Source organism: Podarcis liolepis, assembly GCF_965112155.1.
Source record: "Podarcis liolepis genome assembly, chromosome: 13".
Classification (NCBI taxonomy): domain Eukaryota; kingdom Metazoa; phylum Chordata; class Lepidosauria; order Squamata; family Lacertidae; genus Podarcis; species Podarcis liolepis.
The window spans coordinates 32,151,936-32,168,781 of record NC_139573.1 but is presented as its reverse complement, the minus strand read 5'-3'; the positions used below and the strand labels follow the sequence as shown (position 1 = coordinate 32,168,781).

General features: G+C 45.4%; 1 protein-coding gene across 8 annotated transcripts in view; it reads right to left on the bottom strand.

Moving 5' to 3' along the window:
• Positions 1-16,846, bottom strand: part of LOC310690538 (signal transducer and activator of transcription 5B) — a 92,324-nt gene that overhangs the window by 17,658 nt on the left and 57,820 nt on the right. For 4 of the 8 annotated variants that reach the window (XM_083469664.1, XM_083469662.1, XM_083469660.1 and 1 more), the window contains 4 exons: positions 8,619-8,714; positions 2,228-2,365; positions 372-528; positions 96-185 (listed from right to left, as the gene is read on the bottom strand). In XM_083469664.1, the coding sequence (XP_083325790.1) occupies positions 96-185; positions 372-528; positions 2,228-2,355 (375 nt within the window). In that variant the 5' untranslated portion in view covers positions 2,356-2,365; positions 8,619-8,714. Of the gene's footprint in view, positions 1-95; positions 186-371; positions 529-2,223; positions 2,366-8,618; positions 8,715-16,846 lie in introns of all 8 variants that reach the window. The other 4 variants (XM_083469666.1, XM_083469665.1, XM_083469663.1 and 1 more) reach the window with 2 other exon arrangements.

The window sequence follows — 16,846 nt, the reverse complement described above, 5'->3', positions numbered from 1 at the left end:
CTCTACTCAGAGCACACCCTTTGAAAACAATGAACTTAAGTTATGCATCTGCCCTGAGTAGAACAGCATTGGATGCAGCCCTTCATCCTACTCACATCTGTAGCCTCTCGCACCAGGCGCTGCTCATGGTAAAGGATGTGTCTGATGCAGCGCACCAGTTCCATAGGGCAGCGTTCGTATGTATTCTGTAAAAAGAGAAAGAGAGAGAGAACACAAACAGGCTGAAGTGTTGGGGGTAGAACAAGTCGGGAGGATCAGCTAGTAGCTCCACAGCCCATTCACCCATGAGGAATCCTGAGTGCAGCTTCTCTCTGCTGCCCTCCATATTGCCCTCCCTTCCCATCACCGACCGACAAGCCACTGGAACCCACCTGCAGCTGGGTGGCATAGTGGCCCAATTTGATCTTCAGAAGGAAGCCGTCCTCGCCCACCTGGTGGTCCGCTTTCTTCTGCAGCTCCTGGATCAGTCCCTCCAACAACTGTGTGGCCTTGGCACCCTCCTGGGGGTTTTCCGGGTCGATGGAGTCCCTACCAGTTGGGGTACAGACCAGGTGAACATTTGTCAATCCCAGAGAGCAGCCCTTGCACACCTGCCAACCATTATCTGCCTTATCCAAAACCTTAGAAGGTAAGAGGGAGAAAACCGCACCACCTCCAGACTTTCAAACAAGGACAGAAATCCTCTGTCATGCAGCAAACCCATGACTTGTGTTAATTGTGTTAATTTATTTTAAAGAACTACAACCCCCCTTGATTTCTTACAATCACTGAACTAAATTTAAATTTATGTATCATTCAAAGGAAGGGATTTGAAAGCGTATACAAGTTTTTTTCCACTTATCACTCTGATAAAAAGGGCAATTCAATGTATATAAAAATACAACACTAAAAAGGAACAGTAAGGTTTTTCCCCTCCTGCAAGGCATTTTCAGCATCCTGTCACCTTTGAAACGTACATGGCACATGTATATATATGTAATCAAACTGAATGCTGGTTTAGCCATCAGTCTTATCCTTCCTTGAATACTTCCACCAGACTGTCTGGGGTTTTTTTTAACCTATTATTTTTAAATGCTGCACGTACATCTGTTTAACTGAAATATCCATCACTTAAAACAAAAGGCACAATCTATTTTAAAATAGTTGCAGAACTACTCTGCGGTAGGGAAGAAGTGGGTTGGTGATGTGACATGCACTAGCCAATCAGATCCATCCATAGAGAGAAAATTGTTGGAACAGAGATGGCAAGTGCCTTTCTGGAGCAGTCCCACCCACTGAAATAATGCTATGTCTGTTCACATGCTAAGTGGATGAAGAAACAAAAACTCAGAAGCAGTGAAAGGAAACTGTATGCTATGGAACGCTGTGACTGCAAGGTGGAAGTAGCAGTTATCAGTTAGGGCCCCTCCAAATTCATGGGGTGTTTTGTGTGTGTGTGTGTGTGTGTCCTGTAATATGTCATGGATGCTATAATACTGCACCAGTGGAGAATTTATTCTGGACCGTCCACGCATAATTCTGCTTTATTAGTTGTTCCCTAATGCTTCTCCACTGTTACCACATTATTGCTCTCTAGAGGGCCACCTTTGTGCCACAGAACTGCAAAAGCAGGACAATAAAATAAACTGGAACACCTTTGGTCTAAACAGTAACAGGACTTCAGTAGGAGGTCACAGGTCATGCACTGATTGGAAAACGAAGCAGGATGTCTGCACCAAACTTTTGTTGGAGGCACAAACAGTAACAGAAAGCAGAGTTGTGTACAACTGCCCTAAAACTATCATGAGAACCATGAATGCACAAGAAAAAGGATGTCTGGAGAGGCCTGGCTCTATGGCACTCAAAAGGGCTGCTCTAGGGTAAAGAAATGTTCTGAAAGGAAGCTGACTGCCCCACAGTGGCACACTTCCAAAAAGAACAGGAAAACTGAAAGAGGGGTACCAGTGGCGATTACTGGTTAGGTAGGTACCACCAACCATCTCCAGCAGCTGTGAGATACTACTTCAAGCAGATCCAGAAGGAAAAACTGGTGACTGAAGGAAGAATGTGTAAGTGCTTTATGAGTTGGGACGAATCAGGGACACTTAGGAGGCATATGGATCAGGCCTGGAAAGCCAAGGCATGCTGCCAGTGGTGTGAACCAGAGGATTTGCCAGTATCCCATCCCACCACATTCCTCTGCAAGGCTGAAGATGGTCCTGGACAGCCAGGCCTCGCGCTCACCTACCATGGCTGGCTCTCAATCCACTGCGAGAGGTAATGGCGGACCTCGATGGGAAAGTGCTGCCCATACAGGGCCTGCATCTGCCGCAGGGCATCCCCCTGGAGTTGCTGCGCTTGAATCCACACCGCCATGGCTCAGGACCTGACAGGGAGAGAGACTTGTTAAAAGAAGGGGACGCCATGCATAGAGCTTCTGACTCATGCACACTCAAGGCTGTGTATACTCAAATCACCCCAACCTCCAGTGGCTGGAGACCTTCCAATTATAGTAACAAAGCCAGACACATCAAGGACGTCTTCCTCATATAACTCAAGAGCAAACACTTGACATACCTGGATTCTTTTGGAAATACTGCACTGTTTGTTGTCTCTTAATCCTCTACCCTTCTTTCCAAAGGACGGATTAAGAAGAGATGAGAGAGGGTATGGGTGTAGTAGGGCAAGCTTTAATTAAGAGGATCGCAGCAATGAAATTCCAGGCTTAAAATGAGCAATCTTATAAAGTGGCTTGGGAAACAAGACCTTCCTGCCTCCTTCCTTATCTGTAAAATGGGAATTATCAACTATTCTCCTCCTACCAGGTTTATCGGGATCAGTGTGACAAAGGACCTCAACACAGTATAAAGCGCTGGGACAGAAGCTCTACGTAGGTCTCCTGAGGCTCAAACTTCCAAACACCATCTTTGGGCACAAAAGCAGCCAGGAGACATGACTTTATGGCAGAAAACCAGCTGCCTGCACATCTCCCAATCAGGGCCCCACACTTCAAATGCACTTCCTTCCAAGTAAAAGCAGCAGCATTACGCCCACTTTTGAATAGTGTAATGTGTAGCTTGGCCCTCAATGGGTAGATCGTTGAAGCTAGGAGGTACTGTCCGGTAGCATATGGCAGGTGACTTTGCGAAGTAGGTCAGGATGTAGAATTAGGTTGTGCTTAAGGGGAGGAAGCAGGCTGCGGCCATTAAAAGCACTTTGCACAAACCAGATATACCTCCCTTTATTGTTACTTCACATCGCCCCATCCTGAGCACTGGCAATGAGGGGGGCAGGGAAATATCTGACAAGGGCCATGAATTAGTTTTTTTCAGCCAGAAAAGATAATTGCTGGTGTTTCTTAACACGTTTTGTTGGGAAAATCCTTCCGCCATAGAAAGCTGGTAGAGAGGAAGTGGAAACACCCACTGCTTGCAAGTTTGGAGAGAGCTGCAGAGGGAAACCAGAGGGGGAGAAACAAACTTCCTCAAAAAGTGAATGGCTCGCTCAAATTCTGAAAACGAAGTGTGCCAGAGGTCACAGAGTTGGAAGGGACCCTGAGGATCATCTAGTCCAACCCCCTGCAATGCAGGGATCAAGGCTACTTTGAAGCAAAGAGGCCTCTGGTGTGAAAATTCCTTCTCCCTAATTTGAGATCTGTGGAAGGTTACTGCGGCTCCTCAATGGGGCAAGTGGCATATGTGTGTATGACTATGCTCATACTTAGGCACTCTGTTGGTTACGACTTTACATATTCCGGGGCTGAACTCTGAAGCTAAGGCAAATGAAGCTGGCCATTTGCATTCACCTTGATTTGTCTTTTTAAAAATCTCTATTGACATCTAAAAGAACAGTAAGGGCACTTTCTCTTAGAATGGGCTCATGGGCCAGAATCACCACTCTCTAAGTGCTTTTTTTTTGTGTGGCCCCAGAGGAATCCACTGAATTTGCTTGTGGCAGGAAGTGCCTGCCTGACTGGTGGCATTGTCATTGTACTCATGCCAACAATGGGAATGTTCTTCTTTCTCCAGCACTCAGGAAACAAGAAGGAACACTGAGATGTAGGACCCAGTGCTGGGATCCCCAGTGTTGCACTTGTGGGCACTACAGCACTATCAGACACCCCCATATTGCTTGCCAATGACCCCTGTCCTGCCCAATTTTATGTTTACTCTTAATTGAGGATTTATTTTTTGCCTTGTTTGTCTGCCTGCTTTTTTTAGTCTGTTTTCTATTGATATGGGATGTATGTGTTTATCCTGTTGGGGGGGGGGGTTATCACCAACTTTTATTCTATGAAATTGGCACTTTGCGGTGCTTGTAACAGATTTTTAGATGTCCCAGTATGGCCCTTGGCTAGACTGGGGACCCCTGAGCTAGTGGGCAGCAAATGAAGCGTTTCGAGGCTTTTTAGCTTGGGGTGGGTGGGTAGGAAGGCACCTGAAGGACAAACAGCACTTTTCATTCGGAGATTCACGCATGAGCAATCTCTTAATGGGAACACCTGTGTGGTTTTTAATAAATGCAGGCATGGAGAGCCTGCTAATATGATTGGGCAAGGATACGCGTTAAGCTTTCCTTTCACCATTTATTGATCTAAACCACCACCCTCGCCAAGTTGTTATTTTTGCCCACTGTTCATTCTATGGAATGGAAAAACTTTCCCAAACAAATTACCGCCCCCACTGTGGTTGCATTTAGCAAAAAGAACCCCGTACAGCGGGAGACCAATTATAGTTCTCCCGTTGTGTTTCCTCATTCAGGGTACTTATACCTCACTTTTCAAAGCAAGGAGCCTTGGCGAAGTGGCTTAGAAAGTCAAGTTCTGCCTCCGTGGTTATATGCTTCTGAATACCAGTTTGCTGAAAACTCTAGGATGTGAGAGTGACCTGGTGCTTCAGTCCCGTTTGCAAGGTTTCCCAGAGGCACCTGGCTAGGCACTACGAGAACAAAATGCTAGGCTAGATGGCTGGATTCAGCAGGGCTTCTTCTTATGCAAACCCCAGAGGCTGCTCAGCATGGCTTAACAGAGTGGCTGAGTCACCTCTGCATTTGAAGCCTTCCTCACACACCAGCTGGGGTGGAAGATAGGTGGGGAAGTGGGCAGGCAAATCACTGCAGCTGCCTGGACCTGGTGCAGTGACTGGGCCTGAATTGGGCCCAGTGCCATCACATGATGGCTGTAGGACCACTGAGCTCAGCCCCTCACTGCAACAACCCATCCTAGGTCCCTCTGCTAGCTGCGGGAGTCCTGATGACAGTACTTCCATACCTTCTCGCCATGTTCAACAGGAGGAAGCGGGAGCTGTGTGCCAGAAAAGTGGCACTGGCATCGCTCCCACACACAGGCAGAGGCCAGCAGGTCTGGGCAGAGGGAGACCTATGTGCAATCCGGCATGAAGGAGAATTGGGTTTGTGCCCTTGCAATATTATGAACAAGTACAAATAAATAAAAAAATCCATACGAGTTTAAAGCTGATTAATACTAGTGTAGTTTAGCAATGACATTATAAGAGGTTTACAAAATTTGAAACACTGGGGTGGGGTGGGGGAACAGATGGAGGAAAATCTCTTTCTCTCTAACACTTGGGATGTCATCTTGACATTGATCGATTGGATTGAAAAAGAAGTACTCCTTCATCAAACTCATAATCAACGGAATTCATCACCGCAAGAGCCTAACTTGGGCGTTTGAAGGACATATGGAGGAAGAAAGTGTGGAGAGGCTGCAGAGCCACTTGTGTCAAGCTGCTCTGCCTTGTCCCCCCACCAGCTCCACCTCTACCCTTCATAGGAGCACTGGCTAGAGAATGAATGAACACAGAACATTGCCTTACACAAAGTCAGACCACTGGTGCAACTGGCTCAGTAATGCCTACACTGACCAGCAGGGGCTGTCAAGGGTTTCAGACAAGGGACTTTCCAAGCCCCGCCGGGAGATGCTGGGGATTGAACCCAAGACCTTTCAAATGAAAAGATACTGCTCTACCACTGAGCTATGGCCCCGTATAAAGGTAAAGGGACCCCTGACCATTAGGTCCAGTCACAGACAACTCTGGGGTTGCGGCGCTCATCTCGCTTTGTGGACCGAGGGAGCCAGCGTACAGCTTCCGGGTTATGTGGCCAGCAGGACTAAGCCGCTTCTGGCAAACCAGAGCAGTGCACGGAAACGCCTTTTACCTTCCTGCCAGAGCGGTACCTATTTATCTACTTGCACTTTGATGTGCTTTCGAACTGCTAGGTTGGCAGGAGCAGGGACCAAGCAACGGGAGCTCACCCCATCACGGGGATTCGAACCGCCGACCTTCTGATCGGCAAGCCCTAGGCTCAGTTATTTAACCCACAGCGCCACCCGCGTCCCTTATGGCCCGTACAGAAGCTGATAATCCGAAGGAGGATTCTTCACGTTTTCAGCTGAACTCACTTCGTAGAATCCTCTCCCCTGTGCACTATCAGGGTCCCCAATCGCAGAGAGGATTTGAAGTGTGTTCAGCCAAACATGCAGAAAAAGCCCTCCTCAGACTTCCACACACAATGCATGATGGCTGGAGGTGAGGAAGTTGGGGGGGGGAGCAGGGCTGGTATGCTTGGCCCCACAACACTTCTTTTCCTCCCATGTGTTCTTTGAATGTCCTGAGATTTTAAGAAATGGGATCATGCAAATTCACAGAGGTCAAGTTTATATGTAAGCTATGAAGCTGTGACAGCTAAATGAAACACCCATGTACAAAGGCAGCATCAATATCAGGTGCCAGAGTGGGGAGGGTAGGAGGAAGGGCAGAGCAAAGTTACAGACTTTGCAGGGACTTATGGCTTGGCTGCTCTTAGAAGAATAACACTGGGGGAATGGGCTGTTTGGTCTACTCCAACAACCCCATTCTTCTGCGGATCCTGGGAGCTCACTTACAGTCAGACACCCAACCCACAAGAACAAGAGTGTGATGATAGACTCAGCTCTACCACTGGATCTATGGGTGCTATTTTGGGCAGTGAGACTTCCCAACCACTACAAGTTAGTGCCAGCTTCTATTTCAGCCCTGGGCAGCACTCAAGCATGGCAGTTTATTTTGGGCTGTTGGGTATTCAAGTTGGTGTGTGCACTTTATAGCAGGAATAACAAATGCAAGCATAGGAAGGACAGATGGGGGGCGGGGGGCGGAAAGGCCTATTTAAATAAAAGCAAAGCTCTGCTCTGTCTCGTTCGGATCCAAAGCCTGACAGGCCAGATTCAGTGGCTGGAATCCTAGGAGATGATGCAATGGTAACTAGAAAGGAGGTGCAGTGTGTGTGTGTTTGTCTAAGAGAGCGAGAGAGAACAAACTGGGCAATTACTGGCCACAGAAGCACACGACATACTACCGCTAGTTCAGAAATTTTAAAAATGCAAGTGCCTTTCATGCCAAAGGGCAGCCTGGGATAGAACAAGCTGGACTGACAAATGTGAAATGACCGACTAGTGTGACACACCTCTGCTTCCACTGTATCAACAGGCTGCAAATGGTAAACGAAGCAAATGTTTCTCTGCCTTCTTTAGGCATACTTTGCATGCCACAGCTTAGCTGCAGTGCTGTGAACGCATTCTGCCCAAAAGAAGATGAACTCTGAACTTTACTCTCCACTGTGCATGACATACAGCCCCCTGGAAAATAAATTTATCCATGTTCCTAGTTCCTACATGGACTTGCCTGGCCGTTTATATTTCCCTTGGAGACACTGCTCCATGCTCACCATCTAAAGTGAGGTGGGCAATTACAGGAGACAAGGCCTTTCCAGTTGTGGCACCCCAGAAAACTCCCAGAGAAGTCTGCCTTATGCCATTATCACACACACCCCTACTCCCGCCTTAGCTAAACATCTTTTTATTTGCTCAGGAATGCTATTTCCGAGATCATTTTGTTCTAATTTTACTAACTGCTTGGTGCAATTTCTTGATACATGTTTTATTTTATCTATCATATTTTATGTTACATATATATCGCCCTGAAAGCAATGATTGAAGACCACATAATAGATCTGTGTAGGTATGGATGGAAGAGATGGAAACTCCAAGCCTTCTCGTTGCTCTGAAATGCCCCAATATGAGAGAGAAACTACACTACGCCAGAAACAGGCATCATTTGATGGAATGCAAAAAGCGACTTTTCCCTAGCAAGTTATGAGCCTGGCAAGGCTTAGAAAGTGGTACTTCCAATGCTTTCAGCTCTGTAGGAATGCTCCCCTTTCAGCTCTGTAGGAATGCTCTGCCCACCCCACCCCCCACTTAAAAAAATATATGTCAGATTCTAACTTCATTGGATGGGGGGCGGGATAAGGAAACATCTGGTAAAGGACCTATTGCCTGCCTTGGAAAGACAGACCTTTTACTGTATGCAATTTCACCATATAAAAAAATGCCCAGAATCCAACAGCAATGGCACAGAAACTGAAAAGGACATACAGCTCATACTTTTGATAGTCACTGTTGCAGATCACCAACAGATTTGCACCATGCGCTGCTAACTTCAGCATGTCACCTTTTTTCCACGCATCATGCATCACCATCACCTCCTTGCCTCTACAAAGCCAACCAACCACCAATTACAGGAGCAAATCCCATGAACTCTATTAAGCAAGGCCTGCAATAGCAACAGTAGTGTTCCCACCTTGCCTCTTGATGTGAAGGCTGGAGAACAGGGAATTGACAAGATCATAGAATTGTAGAGTTGGAAGGGACCCCGAGGGTCATCTAGTCCAGCGCCCTGCAAAGATGAAGAGAATAAAAGCATTAGAGCAGAGCTTTCCAAAGTTTTCATATCGGTGATACACTTTTTTTTAGGCATGCATCATTTCGCGACACAGTAATTCAGTTTTACTAGCAAACCAGAGTTTAAACTAACCGTTTTCCAATGCCAAGAGCATTTGCACGACACACCTACAGCCGAAACACTAACATGTCGCGACACATGGTTTGGAAAGCTCTGCGTTAGAGGGAGCATCATGACCGCAAGACAAAGGGGAAGGAAGATAGCTACTCTCAAGAAGGAAGAGGGGCTGCAGTAGGGTCTGACAGAAGCAGGGCGAGATCAGTTAAAAACCCCCAACAACTAATAATTTTTAAAAGCATGTTCAAATTGAGAAGAGATGCCAAAGCAAGGTTAAGAAAGAAGTAAAATCCACTCAGTTGTTGCAGGATCAAGACCGAGCTTGCCAATGTCCTGATCCTTGGAGAAGAAAAATAAAACTTCTGGGCCATTATAGTGCTCCTCAGCTTCTGACAGGTTTAGTACTTTTGTCATGATGTGAAGGAAAACACACTCAGTGAAGTGTGATACCCAGCTCATTAATTGTACGAAGGCCACATGTGAAAGAGAACTGAAAGAACCCTCTTGGGTTTTCTGTGTTTGACCAACCAAATCCACATTGTTATACCACTGCTACCCTCCCATGACTGCTGGGCTTTAAACGGCGTGTTTGCAAAAATAAAAATAAAAAAATGTGGCACATGCAGATATACCCAGAGTTGAGATATGGTTGCACCTATACCACTGCTGTCTTGTCATCTGATTCCATTTCTATATGATACCATCAGATATACATTATGCATTAGATAACGGTGGTAATTGTTTCGGTTCTGGCTCAGCTCTTTCAATGCTTGTTAGATATACAGTCTCCCAGCCCCTCCTTGTCAGTCACCACACACAGCTTGACAATTGGGGACACCCAAAAACGGTAGCAAGCAGGCTCTTTACCTTGCTTCGCAACTGTATCTTGCCCACAGGTTTGCCCCTGGAGTACCAGTGACTGAACACCATGGGTAGGCGAACTAAGGCCCATGAGCCGGATCGGGCCCAATTGCCTTCTGGATCCGGCCCATGGACGGTCTGGGAATCGCCGCGTGGATCACCAGCGTGCACATTCTTTCCCTCTCCCTCCCACGGCAGTGGCACCTCCTCCTGGCTTCTCCCCACCCTGTTTAGAGGAGGAAGGGGGTTGGGCTTTGTTGGTGCCAGCAGCAGCAACGCTTGAGCGGCCGCCATTTTAAGTAGCCCCTCTCCAGAGCCCTTTCGCGCACCACTCATCATCCCACCGCCCCCACCAGCAGCCTCTGCCGCTCGCAAGACACAGGTAGGCAGCCACTGGGGCTTGTGGTGCTCTTGCATCGTTTTTGGGTCGTCCCCCCAAAAACAAATATAGTCCAACCTCCCATGGTATTCAGCAGGGGTCAGCAAACTTTTTCAGCAGGGGGCCAGTCCACTGTTCTGGCCCCCTGCTGAAAAAGTTTGCTGACCCCTGCTGAATACCATGGGGGCAGGCCATTCTGATAACCTTCCTTCCCAGTCTCCTCAGCCACAGGTTTCTCCACCTTTCACATGTACAACGTAATTGTCAGCCCTCTCATACTGCTACTGTCATAGGGGAAACCCATGCCTAATATGCTGTGGAAGCAAATGTGAGTCTGGGCTGGAAACTCTCTGGGAACGCTGTGCTGGGGGAAAACCACACACACCAAGTTGTTCAGTTACGCCAATTCACAGCAGCCACTGAAAGCAAAAGTAGCGAGCCTTGAGTCACGAGCCACAAAGTGACTCCAAACTGCAAAAAACAGGAAAACGAAACGAAGCTTTTAATATTGGAGCATTACCAAAAACAACAACCTACGCCAAAGGAAAGTCCTCATTACCCCGTAGAGAACTCCGCAATCGGTCCATGTATCGGGAAGCGTGATCTATATTTAAAATGTGTCAGGGCTTAGAAACCCCAACAAGACTAGTACATGATTAAAAGCCATCCTGTTCCACAGGCACTTTTGTATGGGGAGAACTGTCACAGCCCTAATAGCTAGAAAGGTAGGCATTATATGCCAATAGTTCATCTACAATTGTTGTCGTATAAGCTAGCCCTCTGTGCCCCAGTGGTTTGCCACAATTTTTGCCTGAATCCAGTTAATTCAGAACCAACCCGCACATGAACAAGTACATTTCTAATCACCTTTTTTAAAAAAAGCCACAGAAATGCCAGAACCACAGCCATGTTTTTTCTATGCAAAGTAGTAGCCCTCCTGCATGGAGATGGGGGTGACAAAATATAAAAACGTGCGCCAGCCTTAAGCTGCACACAGGCAGACAATGTGTGCTGTGTGGTGACTTGGAGTGGGAGGTATAAACTGTGCAAAGACATTGATCTAAGCTAGCGAAGAGCGACCCTTTTAAGGCACAGAAAACCCCGTTGATTGGAAGCCCTGCCTATGGAATTGGGCACAGGTGAAATGGGAAGCCTCCCTGGTTCTATGGCTGTCTAGGACTGGAAAAACTGGAGATTTGTTGAGCAGCAGGCAGGATAGCGGGTTACATTAGTGGGTCTTAAGTTTGCAAGCCTGTGCTAGATGGCTGTGAGAAACGAGCCTCATAGAAGCAACCTGGGCCCCAGTTCTTGCTGCTGCTGCTGCTGCTGCTGCTGCTTCTCCAGCTGCCCCCTGACAGGAAGATGCAATTTCCTTCCAGAAAATCAGCTGCCTCTAGTAAACCAGCTTCCTCCCACTCAACGTTTAACAGAAACATTCACCCACATGCTTGTACTGCCTGGGAGACAAATGCACCATACTAGGAACTTCTGGATTCGTTGTAACAGAAGACTGGATTCAGTTCAAATACAGAGCAACTTCAAAACATAGGGATAAACAAGAGTTACCCTGGGTACTGTGCAACCAAGGGAAACCCGCCTCCAAAACAAATCCAAGAAAATGCAGATTTTGTTACTTCACATAGCCATCCTGGTGAGCAGGGATGCCCTTCGGTTCAAGAGAAATAGACCTGGGCTTGGATCCAGAGATATGCAGGTGGTAGGCATTACTTTCATGTCTCCTGTGTCCCCTGGCAGCCTTCTGAATCCGGTAAAAGACTCTTCTGACGGTTGTGGGGAACACACCAGAATTGGGTGGGTTGTGGCAAGAGGGTTTTGTTTTTTTTAATGATATTTATTAAGGTTTCAAAGAAAAGAATTAAAATGAATTTTAAAAAAAGAAGAAAAAGAAGAAAAAGAAAGACAAAAATAAAAATAAAAGAAAAAATACAAAATACAAAAAAAGATAAAAAACACTTTTAAAAAATACATCAGTCTTTCCATACCTTACATTCATTTCCTTGTTTCCCTGACCTCCTCACGCCTCCCTCTTTTGTATTCCAATTCAGTTAGTTAATTCAGCAATTTCTTTCCCTCTTTGTTTTTATCTTAGTCCTTTAACATAATATATTATAACTTTGGATTCTCACCTGTTAACAATCCATTTTTACATACACCTTTATAACATTGCTGCTTAAACCACTTAACTTCATTCAGACATGATTCTAACATTCATTAATTTTGCAATATTTCTGTAAATAGTCTTTAAATTTCTTCCAATCTTCTTCCACCGACTCTTCTCCCTGGTCTCAGATTCTGCCAGTCATTTCCGCCAATTCCATGTAGTCCATCACCTTCATCTGCCAGTTGTGGCAAGAGGGTTTTGTGTGTGTTACAGATAAATGAATAACCTGAGTGGAGCTCTCTCTTATGGGTGATAATTCCGCATGATTTTTGGCATTCCCCTGTCTCTCATTTTCCCACAGAACAGCTAACCCCATTAAGAGAATTTTCAGAGGGGCTGGCTAGGTCTCCTTACAGCATCATTTCTCTAAAAGCCAATTACTATTGATGTAGCCAATGTGGTTACTGGACTCCCATCTCCCCTGGTCAGCATGGACAACCACAATGGAGGACACTCATGTTTGCTACCCCTGCTTAGATAATAAAAAAAATGGAGGACACCATACTCTGAAGTACCTAGCTTTAGTTGACTAATAAGGACAGACAAAGGCAGTTATCCATAGGAGAAACATGCACAGGGTCTACAAACCCATTGCTGAACAATTTGTAAAGTTCTTTTGTTTTTTTGAAGAAAGGCAAAAGGCCCAGTGCATCTGAAGAGGCTTTTTCGAAAGCAAACCCTGAAGAGGCTTTTCAAATCACCAGTCCCTAAGGATCGGGATCAGTTCCAACAAAGCTGGAGGGCACTTGGTCAAATCTCTGAAAGTTGTGAACTTCATCCTTATTAGTCAGTTCATCTGTACACAAAGACTTGACTCCACTGGGTAACTTAAGCAGACTAACTTAGCTGAGATACGATTCCAGCTACGCGATTTCATTCCCCCACAAAGTTTTAACAATGTGACTTGAATGATCACCACAACCTGGAAGGTTTGCAAATGAACCAGAAAGAGGAATGCAAATCTTTGGTGCTTGTTTATATATTTTAGCAAATGTATCCACCACCTTTCTATCTGAGATGCTCAAAGCAGAAAACATTGAACAATTTAAAATGGAACACACACACTAAAAAATAATAATGGAAACAGAGTGACTGATAATATAACAGATGTTAAAATCATTAAGAAGGGCACCATACAGAAATCTCTGAGCAGCTATGTAAATGAGAGCCAAGGTGGTTAAGAGTATCAGTCTAGGACTTGGTAGACCTGTGTTCCAAGTCTCAACTTCAGCCACATAAAAGCTCACTGGGCGGTCTTGGGCTAGTTACTGTATCTCAGCCTTACTTGATGATAAAATGGGTTGGGGTAGAACCATGTGCGCCTCCTTGGAGGAAAGATGAGGTATAATTAAAAAAAAAAAATAATTAATCTAGATTTCACCCCAGAGAAAACTCTCTTCTGTATTCTAGCTGCACATTCATCTCATGCAGGCAGGATAAATGAAAGCCTCCTCGATTAAGCTTATTGAACATGAACTTCGTTGGACTGGTCATGTGGTTCAGATGCCTGATTATTGTCTTCCAAAGCAACTACTCTATTCCCGACTTAAGAATGGAAAGCGAAATACTGGTGGATAACAAAAGAGGTTTATAGACACTCTCTCAAGGCAAATATTTAAAAAATGAAGTATAAGCACAGAAAATTGGGGAACACTGGTCTGCGAGCGCTCCAATTGGAGAACAGCCTTTACCAAAGGTGTATAGGACTTTGAAGAAACATGAACTCAGGATGAAAGGGGAAAACGAGCTAAGAGGAAGGCACGTTTGGCAAATCTTCACTGTGATCAATTCTCGCCCGGAAACTTATGTTCCCACTGTGAAAGGGCGTATGGATCCAGAATTGGCTTCCACAGACACACTATTAAGAACGTGTTCATGGAAGAAAATCTTACTCAGCTACAAGTGATCACCAAAGAAGAAGAGGAGGAGATTGGACAGGTAAGCTCACAGTAGATGGCATTCTTCCTTGTCTTCATAAGCAAACTGGTAGTCCATTTTATGAATATTCTGCAATTCCACACAAACTGAACAAAAACACAGAATTGGGTAACAGGTGTAGAATTCAGCACCCCAGGAACCTGAGCTTGCTTTTTAAAAATATAATAATAATAATAATAATAATAATAATAATAATAATAATAATATGTTTCTTACCCTTATGACTGCCAGAACAGGCTTCAAATGTCTGTGTAAAGCCAATGCCTAGTGAGATCCGAGAGCCAGAACAGGGATGCAGAACAGGATTTTGAGCGTTCAGGAAGTGGAGCTTCAGTGCCCTGCAGCCCCTTACTTTACTATATGATTTGCAGAAGCAAAATAACTGTTTGCAAATGTGCATGAATTTGCTGAAGGCACAATCTAGTCCATCTGTATGTAGGCTATGAAGTGCAGTTTCATCAGCCACAATAGCATTTTATGCAGTCCATAGTGGATTTCTACAACTTACTAGGACATAATTTGATTGGGGGTGGCAGGGACAGCAGGAAACAGCCAGGGGTTAATAAGGAAGTAATAACTTGACAAGTACTCTGAATGTAAGCAATTTTGCTTATAGTAATTTTGCCAGGAAAAACAGCAGCAGCAAGCTGCTTTGCTAGAAAACCATGGGGGACCCTAATCTCTATGCATGCTGCCCTGTCAGTATAAACATATTCAATTAAAGATGTACCCAGGCCTGATGTAATGAAGGCTCCCTACTGGATGTGGCAAACAACTATCAGCACAAACTGGAAGCTGGTAGAGTTTTATAAACACTAGAATAATGTGCTCCCAAAGCTCAAGTCAGCAACTTAGCACCTGTATTTTATACTAACTGAAGTTTCCAGCAGGTTTCCAAAATGGTAGCCTCAGGTATAATGCAAACAGTGTCCAAGAGAGAACGCAGCTGGCCCACCAGTCTCAGCTGATGAAAGACCCACCAGCTGGACTTCTGGTGACAAAGCTGGATCCAGAAGTGTCCCCTAAACTAGAAACCATAGTCTTCCAGAGGAGTATGGTCCTGTCCAGAAATGCCTTAACACCATCTCCTAAAACAAATGAAGCACCTCTGTCCATAACACACCCACCTTCCCAGGACTGAGCTTCAGTTTATTAGCCCTGATCCTGCCCACTACAAATTTCAGGCTCCAGGTTCAGCACTTCCACCACCTCCTGATTCAGATACAAATGAGAAATGCAGAGTTGCTTGTACTGTATTGTGAATAGTGATGACATCTCACCCCACTGCATTCAACAGTTTCATGCAGATGTTACAGGGCATGGGAGAAGAAGGTGGGACCTCACAACATAAACTCCGCAAGGCCCAGCACAACCAATGTGGCTACGAAAGAACCAATAATAAGCAATTACTCCAACCAAATAGGGGAGGGATCACCAAAACTCCATGCCATCAACTCTTTGAGAATCTACCCAGAAGGGCACTGTAGGTCAATGTCATCGAAAGCAATTGAGAGGTGCAGGGGAATTATCCGGGCTGCACTCCTTCTCCCAGCATCGAGCAAGGTGACCGAGGCCGTTTTTGTGCCAAAACCAAGCCTGAAACCTGAAGCCATACTGGCATGTGTCCAGGAAATCAGTCAAATCAATAATTCCCGGAGTTGCCTGCTACCACCCTTGCCCCAAAAGGGAGTATATGTGACCAGCTTATTACACTCCTGAAATGCAGAAGAATTTCTTCAGGAGCAGCCTTGTTCAAGGGAGGCATTAATCATACCCTGCTTCCAGAAAGGCAACACCTCCCTGGGATCATCAGCCATGATGGGTTGGGTAGGCACCCCCTCCATGCGCCTTGCCCATATCCTCAGGCCACAATAGCATTCATTCCCTTAAAACAGGATCAGATTACTGTATGCCCTTGTTGTATTCATTAACTTTACTGCACGATATACAGTATTGCATTTGCAGTTTTCAATTGGATTCAAGCAATTTTTAAAGTGAAGTGTCTTGCAAAAACAGCATGCTTGTGAGAGCTGTGGGCTAAGACCAAGTATGCCCCAAATGTCTTGGAAACACTCCTGTGGGTGACACACTAAGAATGCAATGGTGGCAAAGTATTGTTGTATACTGCCATCATTTCCCCAGAGTTTGTTTGTTTGTTTGTTTTATTTATTTCTCCACAGATCTCAGGGCAGTTCACAATACAGTAGGCAAAATCATACCCTCTCCGCTGTGTTCAACTGTATTCACATTAAGTTTAATGCCTCATGCTATCAACCTTCCTGTTTCATTGTCCCTAGCTCTCTGGTAAAACAAGGTGCCAATTGGACCCTGCAAGAATGTTCAGGTTCTATTGCATCAAATGTCCAGGCCACCTCCCCATCCAACCGTTTGGCTAGGGCAGGGATAGCCTATGTATGTTCTAGACTGCAACTTCCATTAGTCAACACGGCAAGTAATCAGGAATAATGGGAGTTGGAGCCCACAACATCTGAAGGACATCAAACTCCTTTAACTACGGTTCAAATAAGAGCGCCAGCCATACCAAGCAGAAACCCCTCAAGTATCCTCTAGAGTCCATTACCCTCCAGAAGCGAACAATTTCAATAGGTTTGCCAGAGTTTTGCATGATGAGTGAATTATTCCCTTTTG